The sequence below is a fragment of the Cuculus canorus genome, chromosome 19, assembly GCF_017976375.1.
Source record: "Cuculus canorus isolate bCucCan1 chromosome 19, bCucCan1.pri, whole genome shotgun sequence".
NCBI classification, from domain to species: Eukaryota; Metazoa; Chordata; class Aves; order Cuculiformes; family Cuculidae; genus Cuculus; species Cuculus canorus.
Window position 1 is genome coordinate 1,858,873 of NC_071419.1, and position 12,306 is coordinate 1,871,178.

Genomic DNA, 12,306 nt, shown 5'->3' on the forward strand with positions numbered 1-12,306 from the left:
CTCCCCTTGGTCCCTGTGTCCCCCACTCTGGTCCTTCTCGTCCTTTTCTCACTCCTTTCTTCCAGTTCATTGTCCCCCCTTCTCATCTCTCTTTCCCCCCTTCTCATCTCTCTTTCCCCCCTTCTCATCTCTCTTTCCCCCCTTCTCATCTCTCTTTCCCCCCTTCTCATCTCTCTTTCCCCCCTTCTCATCTCTCTTTCCCCCCTTCTCATCTCTCTTTCCCCCCTTCTCATCTCTCTTCCCCCCTCCCTTCCCATCTTTCTTTCCCGCATTTCCCATATTTTCTCCCCCCTCTCTCCCCATCCTTTTCCCGCCCCTCTTCCCTGCGCCCTCCTCTCGGTCCGCCTCCATCCCGTCGTGCCCCGCGCAGCCACACCCGGAAGCGGCGCGGAGCGGGTGAGCGGAGTGTGGGTCCCCGGGGCGGGTTCCTCGGGGCGCGGGGCCGGTTCCTCGGGGTGCGAGGCGGGTCCCTCGGGGCGCGGGGCCGGTACCTCAGGGCGCCGGCCGGGTCCTCGGGGTGCGAGGCGGGTTCCTTGGGGCGCGGGGGCGGGTCCTCGGGGCGGGTCCCCCGGGGCCGGGGCCTGTTCCCCAGGGCCGATCCCCCGGGGCCGGCCGTGGCGGGGGCCGCGCTGGGCGCTCTGCAACGACGCCGTCTGCCGCCCGCGTCTCCCGGGCCCTGGTTAACCCCCCCTCCACCCCCCCGAGAAGTGACTGTTAGAGAACGCGGAATGGTTTTGATTTAAGCTAAAGTTTCGTCTCAGTAATTGTATTTTTTGCAAGTTGGAATGTCCCTCTGAGAGCGTGTTTTCTTTCAAAGATTGTCTTTCCAGACCCCGCTCATTATCCGCGGTGATAACATCTTGTGTTCGGGCTTATTTGTGCTGAACACGTTTCTTTCTCTATAATCCCCTCTGTTTGCAGCTTTCCTGTCTCAGATGCAAGGCCAGGCAGAGCAGGAGCCAGCTCCACATTAACAGGAGATTTGACAGTTGTGAAGTTCATAGTAACATTAAAATCACTCCTTGGAAAGTGACAGAACATGCATAAGATTTATGGGAAAATTTATATATATGCATGTGAGTGGGCAATATGTTCTTTCCCAGCTCTTGTCTGGCTGCACAACTGGTGGAGGTCACTCCTTGTGTTGCCCAGGTGTGATAAAGGATGATTGCTTCCTAGAATTCCAGAACAAGAGACTTTATTTGCCGTCATTTTTTATCTGCTCCCCACTTGTGAGATCCCACACTGTGGCAGTGCCCACTCCATGAGCAGCGGCCACTTCCCAGCCCATCTGGGCCCCCCCACAGCCACCAGCTCAGCGGCTCAGCTCCTGCCTGGCTGCCAGGGGAGGGAGAGCCCAGCGTGATCCGAGTGCTGCTTGAGGTCAGTCACCTACATGTTGGCAGGGCTGAGCCCTCAGCATTAACTCTGAGCCCATGTTGATGGGTTTGATAAAAATCCTCTTTTTTTTTTTCTTTTTAATGAACCTCATTTAAACGTTGTTCGTGCATCACAGGTCCACAGCATCGCATCCGGCACTCTGCTCCACACCCTTTGGTGATGCACTGGCCCAGGTTGCCCAGTTGAGGTGGGAGGTGCCCCAGCCCTGGAAAGAGTCCAGATCAGGTTGGATGGGGCTCTGAAACAACTTTATCTGGTTAAAGATGTCCCTGCTCACTGCATAGGGAGTGGGTGACCTGTAAAGGTCTCTTCCAACCCAAACCATTCTATGATTTTATGACTCCATGATTCATTACCCCTCTCGCGGGAAAGACCAGTAACTCTTAAGCATTTTACGTCTCCATTAGGATGAGATCTGATCCACAGCTGCTTTACAATGCTGTAGTGGAAGGAGTCAGTGGAGTGAGCCCAAAGTCCAGAGGTGCTGGGTGGCTCTTCAGCTCTTCATCACTTGGAAACACCCATGCTCTCAGCTCTCCTGCTGTAAGAGGTTATGGAGTCTGTAAATGCCGACACCATCAGTAGCTTTAGAGGGTGGATTCTGCAGCCATTCGTTTCTATTTAGCAGAAGATGATTTGGATAAAGAAAACACTTAACTCAGGAAACATCAGCATTTTGAGGGTAGTTGCAATCCCTTTATCAGTGCACCAGCATCTGGCTCTCAGTGTTGTCCCTACAAGCAGGATGCTGCTGACTTCTGTGAAGATGTGTTCACTGGACAGGTGAAAATAAGACAGACAGGTAGATGTCTGTTCTTGTTATTTCTGAGCCTGGAGGTAATGTTCGTGAAATAGTGCTGCTTGCACTAAGGATTTGTATGTTCTTTCTCAAAGTATGTTTCTTTCTCTATAATCTTTTTTATTAAATCGTGGATGTGGTTACATTTTCTTTAAGCTTTTTTTTCTTGCATGTGTTGTGTTATCCAAATGTGCTGACTTCCTGCAAAAGTTTTTGTGAGATTGCCTTTGACAGTTTGAATTAATGGAATCTGAAATGTCTTCCTCCAGGTTTTAGGCGCTTGTTTCTGGAAGGCTGGAAAGGAATAAAGGTCAGAATGTTTTAATTTGATTACTTACATTCATTATTCTTCAACTCAAATCGATCGTTGTTAATGCAAATAATACTGGACATTCAAATTTCAATAGTAGGGAAGTCAGCCTCGTGGAGCTGTCTGAGTGAGGCTGATAAGACTCCCAAACTACAGTTAGAAAATTCATTCTCCGAGAACGAGAGCAGACATAAAGTGTATCCGCACTAGTGAGCCTCAAAGCAGTTCTGTTCGTCAAGGTTTTTAACTTGAGTTTCAGATTGTGGCTGAGAATTAGCGGCTGTGCCTGTCTGCACTGTAGGCTGTTTGGTGATGGGCTATAAGCTTCCTTATGTGGCTAAAAAACTACTCTGAGGCAGCAGGGCACCATCGCTGTGCTTTTAAAGTGGTATTTCCTGCTGCAAAACTGGATGAGAGATGCATCCCCTATTTTGTTAATTTGTTTTTCAGAGCATCATGACTACTTTGGATGATAAACTGCTCGGTGAGAAACTCCAGTATTATTACAGCAGTAGTGAGGGTGAAGATGAAGACAGTGAGAAAGAAGATAAAGAAGGGGAGAGCGCTGTTCCTGAGAGCGTTGGGGAGGTAGAGCTCAGCAGCGATGGCAGTGCAGTCAACACAGGTATAGTCATTGGCAAACTAATTGTTTTGTCAGTACTTTGTTTATTGGAAGATTCACGTGTTCTTCTAAAATGCATCTTTTTTAAAGGAAAGTCCTGGTTTTATGTGTACTTGAGTCGTTGCTCAATTGTTTCCTGGTTATAGTCTGTTTTTAGTAACCGGTTCTTTATTTTAATGTTTGACTTCTGCTCTGAGAGGCCTTGGCATTATATGTAAAGCCATTTGGCTTTGCAGACAAAGCTGATTTGTGTGATTTGGTTGATAATGCATACATTTCTATTCTGTAAGCTGCCCAGTTGTTAACCACTGACAGTCCTAATGTGACAGATGTAGGTGCTGAACGAGTACATGAGGGATAGCCAGAAAGCGGCTCAGCTCTCCCAGAGCAGCGTTCTCTGCTGCTGCTGTCAGAGATGCAGTACTGCTCTGTGAGCACCTTTGCTGTGGTCCAGAGGGTATTTCTTATGCTCTTGGGAAGGACTGGTCCTCTGTGCTTTATGCTGTCTCTGAGATCGATAAAAAACATTCCTGCATGGGTTTTACGCATTTCACGTGAAGGAAGAAAGGAGGAGTTACAGCAATAAACTGGAGTGCATAGAGAGGACCTGGAAGGTATCGCTTTCCGCTGGAGGAATTAACGCTGTTGGACATCACAGCCTGTGATCGCTTCCTGACAAGAGCACTGACAAACTTTGTTGTACTTTCCCATCATTGTTCTTATGAAAAGCCATGCTAACAGTAGGGGAATTCTTGAGGGCTGGTGGTTCTGACGCAAGGGCACAGATATTAATCTTTGGAATAATTTTTGGGACAATTTTGAGAGTAGCCTGGTTAGATCAGCTTGAGTCTCTTAGGCAAAAACACAGATACAAGCTCGAGGACATGCCAGTGGCAATTACTTCTTTGTTTCATTGCAGCGTGTTGTACAGGCTACAAAAAGTTTATGACAGGGCCACTATTTTACTGCTGATGTATAAATTATTACTTGAATTTGGAATTATAGGTGTCATTTTACTCCCCTTTTAATCAAATACCTACTTATTTAAATTTCAGGTCCCAAAGGAGTCATTAATGACTGGCGAAGATATAAACAACTGGAGACTGAACAGCGGCAGGAGCAGCGCAGGGAGATGGAACGTCTCATTAAAAAGTTATCTATGACTTGTCGATCTCACTTGGATGAAGAGACTGATAAGCAGAAGCAGAAGGAGCTTCAGGAAAAGATGAATGGAAAGGTACCATGGCACAAAGGAATTAAAATGCCACTTAAATGTTTAACATTTTCAGTTTTATCATTTGCTTACAAGAAGCAGGCAGGAATTGTTCTCTCAGTAGATCTGTTGTTTCTCCCTGGTGACCAGGAACGCAGCTGCGGTGTAAGAGCCGTACTGTAACTAAGTTTGACAGGCGTTGTCAAGTTCAATTATTTTGCATTTTAGTGGTATTCCAGGAGCATTGCGTTTGGCTGTGTTAGGAAATAGGCAGTTTAGCTGCTATACCACAGAAGTCTAAATCTTTTTCCTAGATTTTCCTGATCTGTTTATCAAATAAATCAACTTTAGGCGATTGTTATGAAGAGCTGCACAGCAAACCTACCATGCCTGAAACAAGAGTTTAGGAGGCCTTGTTGATTTTGTAGTTAGTGAGTGGATGGCTTTAATCAGCTGGGCCGTATAATTAGCTTTTACAGTTCTAGACAGAGAGGTTAATAATTAGCACACAGTGTTGCTTGCTTCAGATGATGGATGTTGGCCACACTCTCCTCTCCCTTGAATGGTGCAAATGTGTTTAACAAAGCAAGTGGACAGGTAGGAGAGACTTAAAATCCTGTTAACTTCAGTTCTGCAGACAAGATAGTGCATTTGATTGCCAGAAAAATGTTAACTGAGAAACTAAATGAAAAAGCTTATAAAAAGAAGCTAGGCTTGGGTGAGAGGCAGGATCCAGATCAGTGCTCGCAGCTTAGGGAAAGCGGCAGCTGCCGTTAACCTGAATTAAAGTGGGAGCACAGAGCAGCCACTTGTGTTATTAGTGCAGCTTGTGGAAACTGGAATACCCCAGGCTGAACATCGCTGTTCCCACTGGACGTGGTTTCTAATTAGATCAAAATGGAGGGTAATACAGAGGGTGCTTGAACCTTCATGGGTTGCACTTTGCTGTTATTAAAGATGAGTGACCCACATTAATCCTCTTGATTTAAACTCTCATTACATAAGTGACCCATATAGCGACACAGATCTTCTTTTCATATATCTTTGTATGTGTTTTTAGATGACGTTACAAGAATATAACATGATTCACAATGATGAAGATGATGAGGAGTTTTTACAGCGATACAGGAAGCAGCGAATGGAGGAGATGAGGCAGCAGTTGTACAGCGGGCAGCAATTCAAACAGGTTTTTGAGATTACCAGCGGGGAAGCGTTTTTGGACACGGTTGATAAAGAGCATAAGGGCACACTGATCATGATCCATATTTATGAAGACGATATCCCTGGCAGCGAGTCCCTGAATGGCTGCATGATCTGCCTGGCTGCCGAGTATCCAACAGTTAAATTTTGCAGAGTTAAGAGTTCGCTCATTGGCGCTAGCGCCCGCTTTACGAATAACGCACTGCCGGCTCTGCTGGTCTATAAGGCGGGAGAGCTCATCGGCAATTTTGTGCGAATCACAGACCAGCTTGGAGAAGATTTTTTTGCTGTAGACCTGGAGGCTTTTCTGCAGGAATGTGGTTTGCTTCCTGAAAAAGACCTCGTGCTCTTGACTTCTGTACATAATCCATCTGCATGTTACAGTGAAGACAGTGATCTGGAAATAGACTGAACTGTGAATACGACGGGGTCAGTCGGTGTAGTTGTACTGTGGGATATTCTTGTGCTAGGGATTGTTCCCTTTCATCTTTAGTGTGCGTCTCTTCTCCCACCTCAGGCACTTTGGCTTCTGCTGGTTAAAAATTTCTTTAACGTAGCATAAGGAATTCCTAACATTTTCTTAGATTAATTCAATGAATTACACACTAAAACACAGTCTTACTCTTATGCAATTCAAATTGCAATTCAAATTGCATAAACTTCATAGATGAAGTTCTAACACAATTTAGTAAGTTTAGGCAGGTGCGTCTTGTCATCCCTGTTCTCCAGATCTTTTAGGTTTTGTTAAACATCCTGTTCTCAGCTGTGTGTGCTCCTTACAGGTTTCCTGAAATGGTGTAATGTGAGTACTGACTGGGTTGAGATGTGGGCACTTGCTTGCTAAGACAAGAGTTTAGACCGCAAATGAAGTGTTTAAGCATTCGGGTTTTTTATTAAGCTGGAGCTGAACTGCTGCCAGTTAACACTGCAAGGTCCCATCTTCCGTTCCCGAATTTGCAGTCTCCTTCTTGAAGTACCTTCTTGTTCTAACACCTGGCATCAGGTTTTTGTTCCTTTCTCACTTAGAAGTAGCAACAGCCCCCAACTTCATCCTGGAAATTACTTTTCAGCTGGAGAGAGTTCTTCCTTTCACCTTGCCTGAGACTTAAATGAGAAAGTCTTCCTTCAATTACAGCTCTTAACACATTCCGGCTTTTTAAAATGCCCACCATCACTTCATCAGAAAACGATCTCTGCTTCTTCAGAGAGAGATTGTCATAAAGGGCTCCAGCATGTGCTCAATAGCATCGTGGAGGGCTTTGTTGGCAAAATGCAGAATTAGGACTTGAATAACCTCAGAATTTCAAACTTCTCTAAAATCAGTACTGAAGCTAATTTCTGCCTGCCTTGATGTTTCCTGTCTCAGCTGAGTTGTCAGCTGTATTTTGAGTATTAATAACACCTGGACAGATCACTAGATGGGTTTGTGGGGAATGGGCTGTGGGCCAACAGCCCAGGTCACTGATGCAGATGGGTGGTAGTGGGCTCATTTTTCCTCAGCTCATTCCCTTGTCTGGAGCTGAATATCCTGTTTGCGCACTGAGTGTGCAGCAGGATGAAAGCCATTGCCACTGTCCACATTGCTCCGATGGCAACTTTGCGGGAGGATGTGTTGTACAGCGCAACGGTGGAGCTCGCTACCAGAGAAAAAACGGGGGGGGAGTGAAACCTGTGTGGAGAGTTAACTGTTTTCTCCTCTGACTTCTGTAGTGAGGCCTTGTCGAAAGCATCACCACAGCTGTTTCAGTTGTCTGGAGGCACTGATCTTAAAAGTTCTGATCTTCCCCAAAACCACAGGCTGACTCCCACTTCTGGGCACAGAATGAAAGACACCCCGGGCTGTGCCCTTTTGTTCCTTTGTGAACATTATTCCTGCTGAGGGCAATTGCCGTACATGGCGCTTCCCTCCATTACTGTTTGTCAGTCGTTAAGTTTTCATTAAGGTGTGTTTATTTATTTTGTTTGTGCTCTACTTACTTCAGAAATCGGATCTTTATATGGAGAAGTAATTTCCTTGGCTTCTAGTACACCCTGCCTCCAGCAAGTCTGCTGCTTCCGTAGCTGAGAGATAAACCCGCGCAGTGTTAGGAGCCATTAGTAGTTTATATTATATATACATTAATTTAATGCAAGCACAAAATCTGATGTAGCAGAGCGAGGTAAAGGCTTTATTGGCCAGATTATGGTGTGGCTGTGTTGCTGAAACCATGTAGCTTGCACTAATAAGCCTGTTCAGTGTGCACTCTCTGTACGTAGTCCTTATTGAATTGTTTCCTGCATACTTAGTGTGCTGTTGCAACATGTTTGCTTGCTCACCCATTAGTTATTTTGCTTGTTATTTTTTAATTTTGAGGAAAGTAGACTATCATTACCTAAATATATGACCCAATGTAATGCTGTGTTTAATGATTAAATTTAATTGCAAGTTTTATGTAAGGCACTTTGAAACACCAGGAAGAAATGCAAATATCTCTGCGTAAACAGTAGGTTCTTCATAAGAACGGATCTTGGGTTAGAAAAGGAATTTGTAATTGTATCTATTTGAACTGTGTTTTAAAAGGTGGTATAAGCAGAAAATTAAATAGTTTGTAATTAAAAACTACTGAATAGGCACAAATTGTAGCTGTTTTAAGGAAACTGGCAGAAATCCATATTTCAAAATGTGGCAAGAGATTATTTCTTTTTATCTTAGAATGCCAAAAAAAAAAAACCATGGAAGTTACATGAAGTTAAATAATTGAGCTTAGATATCAGCATATTTAAGAAAAACAAATCAAAGTAGCTGTAATTTATATTCCAGATGAGATTCAGCAAAGCCCGTCGTGCAGACAGGGTGTGTATTAGCATCATAATAAAACCTGGCTTGGAGAGAGGGCTGGGAGAGAGCTGACTGCTTGAGTCGCTTTGAAGTTCTGGTTTTATACAGTGCTCTTTTTCTCCCCTGTGGCAGCAGCACTGCGATAGGACCAAACTCTCTCCTGCTGCTGTGGGATGGCCTGCAGCAAGGTGACTCCTGGCTGTGACTCTCCAGCACTCAGGTATACGATAGAGGGTTCACAGCACCAGTAGCAAAGAGGAAAAGATAAAAAAGGGCTGAACCCAAGTAATCATTGATCTGGAAGAATAAAATAAGGACAGGGGAAGTGGGGGTAGAGAGAAGATGTGCTATAATCCTGCTGCGTGTTCTCAGCGCGGGCAGAAGGAGGGAGGGGAGGACAGCAGCAGGGCATCGTTGGCTGTGCTGGTTCTGCTGCTGATGCTTTCCTCCTTCCTTGAAGCTAAATCCAAACTGACCCACTGGTAATTGTGTGACTTAAAGAAACAGCATTCTTAGTGTGCATTAAACAATGTAACAAAGTAAAACTAACTTAGATTAGTTATTAGTTTGTATGTGTCTGTCCTTCATCCATTTGATACAAATAGAAACTACAACTTGAACTTCCACTGTATCTGTAAATGTTTGGGTTGAAGTGTTAAAGTCTGCTGTATTTCTCTAATTTTAGATGTGGTCCTGACATGCGGATTAAGAATTGGTGTGTATTTATAAAATCTTATGGGGACTAAAGTGAAAATGAAATTGTACAAACACCATAAAATAAAACTGTTGGAACATTCGGCTTGGCATCAAGAGATGCCAGGTTTTCAGGTTGATCCAGGCATCTCTCCTTCCCCCAAAGCTGTTGTAGTCTCACCCTCAAAATGTCATTTCAATCGATGCATTCCTCCTAAATGGTTTGGTTTTGAATAAAGGATGCTTTTTAATTTTGTCCAAGATGTTTGATCTATCTTTTCTGGAACGGCAGCTTCCCTAATACATGACACTGTTCCTGGCAGAGAGCTGATGGGTTGTAACTGTGGGTTTGGTTGCTGTGGTGGTAGAAGTCAGCTGTGATGGCTGGAAGGGCTGCAAGCTCCAGTATTTTGTTGTTAGACCTTACCGTTTGTTGGCCAGGTGTTCGTGCTGCTGGACACCAGCTGAAGTTAGGAAAGAGTTGATTTTCCCTTTGGCTGCTGAGCCACAGTTCCCTGTGCACCTCCTCAAGGGGCTGGTTTGCTGGAGGAGCCACGCAGGCAGGTCTGTCCTGGCAGCAAACCGCTCTCGCCGGAGGCAGCCCCAGGCTGTGACCTGTTGTGGCCCTTGGTGTCTGTTGGCTGTTTCTTCCCCCACCTTCTTTCACCAGCAATTCTGCTTCTTTTGGAGTGTTTCAGATACAAACATCACTTGTGAAAGGCCAAGGGAGCTTGGAGTCCTGGTTGCAAAGCAACTGGAGCCACCGTGTCTCACCTTGGCATAGCTGTGCAGGTATTGTCTGCGCTTTAACGTTTTTGGATGCAATTCTGCCGGCACCCGAAAGCCAGAAACAAAAAGCAAACTTTCTTAAATAGTTTTGTTTCTTAAATATTTTTGTTTAATGCTTTAGTTTCAACAGGACAAGAGAGCTCAGAAAGAAAGCGGCTGGTCCTGAGCAGGAAGGTTGGTATTTATCACCTTTAAATGCTTTGAGATATTTACACCAGTTCTATATCTAAAATAGGATTGTAAGTTAACACACAGCCAAGATCCAACAAGATAACTTCTTCCAGCTGAGATGTTACATGTTCTGTCTTTGCTGTCTGTCCTTTCTTTGTCCCACTTTCTATCAGCAGTTTCTCAAGTGCAGGAAGAAGGTGTGGACGTGGCCCAAGCGGGTCTGGCCCTTCCTGCAGGTAGCAGCTCTCCAGCCGGTCAGCTTTGTGCATCACCGTGGCCACCGTCTGCTCTGGTTCGTGTGATACACCCTGCGGATCAAGAAGGTACCTCTGCCTCTCTGAGTTGTTTCTCATCTTCAAGAAGTACTATAAATAGAAGTTGAAAAAAGCACTTGTCAGGTAGGTTGTGTTGCCTCTGGGAAATGTTTTGTTTTGGAAAAAGCAGCCTTCTGCAAAGGGAGCAGCCAGAAACGTCTGGTTTTACAGGAGGGCATAATCCTGCACTGGGAGAGGGGAGTGTAAAATCACCTGAGTTTGTTCACGTCTCATGATGTTCCAATATGAAAAGCAGAATGCAAATGCACAAGGAAACACAGCCGGCTGCTTGGCAAGGGCAGGGTTGAGATCACAGGATGAGCGTTTAATCACGGTGCTGGTCGAGGTGACAGGCAGTAAGGGACAAGATTTAGAAAAGTTTACATTGCGGGTTCTTTTTGGCCTCTAATCCGCTCCTTTCTAAAATGTATCACGTATGACTTTGTTGAAAATCCAAACAAACGTTGCTGTGCAGTCACTGGCGTGACTCACGCTGCGAAGGGCCCTGCTGGGGCAGGCTCGGGGGAGCCTGCAGGACGGACTGCTTTTGCATTCACCCTCAGGACCCTACTTATTTTTTACACTGTGGGGTTTACATGACTTTACGGTGTGGATCTTGATTAGGTGTGGGCTGCTCGGAGAAGGAAACCCTGGAGCAGCTGCAGTCGAGCTGCAACCTCTGCCCCTTTTCCCCCAACCTTAGGGGCCGCTTTGCATGAAAGAGCATTGCAGAGAATGGGTCTGTCTTGTTCTGTCTGCTCTGGTCAGTAATCCCCTGCTCAGTGAATCATTGCTTACGAGCTCACACAACCACAGACAGATGTTTTCACTGTTGCTGCTCGCACTGCACGAACACTGTTCTCCTGTCCCTGCGTAGATGAGCTGCAGCTGGGCTCCTAGGAGGTGCTTGTTTAAAAAATCAGAGGACATCCCATGAGCTGTTTTCCAAGAGCTGGAACAGAGGGGAGGTCTGGCAGCACTCGCCTCTGTGCCATTCCCGGAGCTCACAGTGGCAGTGGACGCTTAGAGCCCTTGTCTTTGTTGGGTGATGCTGGTGGATGCACCAGGCTAAACACCATGTTTAGGTGCAAACCACTGCCCTCTGCCTTAGATGTGGTTGTGGCCTTGTGGTGGACAAGGTGGTGGTGATGGGAGCAATTTCTGCAAGCTGCTGTGGCTGAAAGACCAGCAAAGCAAACGCAAGAGCTCAGCAGTGCTGAGCTAGGGGAAGCTCCACATGCAGGGCTGTGTGTCCCCAGGCTCAGCTGGGATGCTGTTGGCTGGTGCATGTTAGTCCTAAAAAGAAAACATTTCAAAGCTTTTTCCTGCTAGCAGAAGGGGGAGGTGCAGGAGGGAGATGCTTTGCTGTCCTGCACTGTACTGTGTGGGAGCTGGTGGCATGGCTGGGAGACATGTCAGGTTGGCCGGTGTTGGCTCAGCTGAGCTATCTCCTGGTGAAACATTCCTCCTTGGAGGCAGAGAGCATCTAGACAGCTGTCTGCGTGCCTGACGGGCTGTCATATGCGTATTGGTTGGTACCAAAACAGTGCTGGCAGGCTTTGATAGCTACAAACAAACCCAGGATGTTTGTGGTCTAACTGAAACTGGCTGAGCCTTTAGCCAGATGAAGGTGAAGGATGCTTGAGGCTGGAGCAGCTCAGCACAGGGCAAAAGCAGTCATACAGACATTCTAGAAGTGTGCTCTGGCTGGCTGGGACATGGCACGCGTGGATCCCAGTGTGGATCTGAGACACGGTCGTGGTCTTTGGATGATATCTTGCTCCACACTTGCTGCCCTTTGCCTTTTTCTTGAGTGTTGTGTTGCTGGCTGAGTGAGGGAAGCACAGGGCAGATCATGGTCCTTGGGGGTCACAGCACAGGGTAGAGCTGGTGGTGGGACAGACGCTGGGGAGAGACCCTCACTACTGCCACGGAAGTGGCGTGTTGGTTGTTTTGGTACCTGGGCACAGCACCAC

At 46.1% G+C, this 12,306-nt stretch overlaps 1 protein-coding gene across 1 annotated transcript; it reads left to right on the top strand.

Annotated features, from left to right (window-relative positions):
* Positions 1–350: 350 nt before the first annotated feature.
* On the top strand, positions 351–9,312 carry PDCL (phosducin like). The gene is made up of 5 exons (XM_054084052.1): positions 351–396; positions 2,470–2,510; positions 2,961–3,135; positions 4,188–4,369; positions 5,406–9,312. Exons 3-5 carry the CDS (start codon positions 2,967–2,969, stop codon positions 5,955–5,957), a joined length of 903 nt encoding a protein of 300 aa, XP_053940027.1. The 5' UTR covers positions 351–396; positions 2,470–2,510; positions 2,961–2,966; the 3' UTR covers positions 5,958–9,312.
* Positions 9,313–12,306: the final 2,994 nt, after the last annotated feature.

Excerpts from the sequence above, each read along its gene's own strand:
- PDCL (XM_054084052.1), top strand. The coding sequence starts at position 2,967 with ATGACTACTTTGGATGATAAACTGCTCGGTGAGAAACTCCAGTATTAT. Across the intron at positions 3,136-4,187 it reads TGGCAGTGCAGTCAACACAG|GTCCCAAAGGAGTCATTAAT; the intron begins GTATAGTCATTG and ends TTTAAATTTCAG. Across the intron at positions 4,370-5,405 it reads AGGAAAAGATGAATGGAAAG|ATGACGTTACAAGAATATAA; the intron begins GTACCATGGCAC and ends ATGTGTTTTTAG.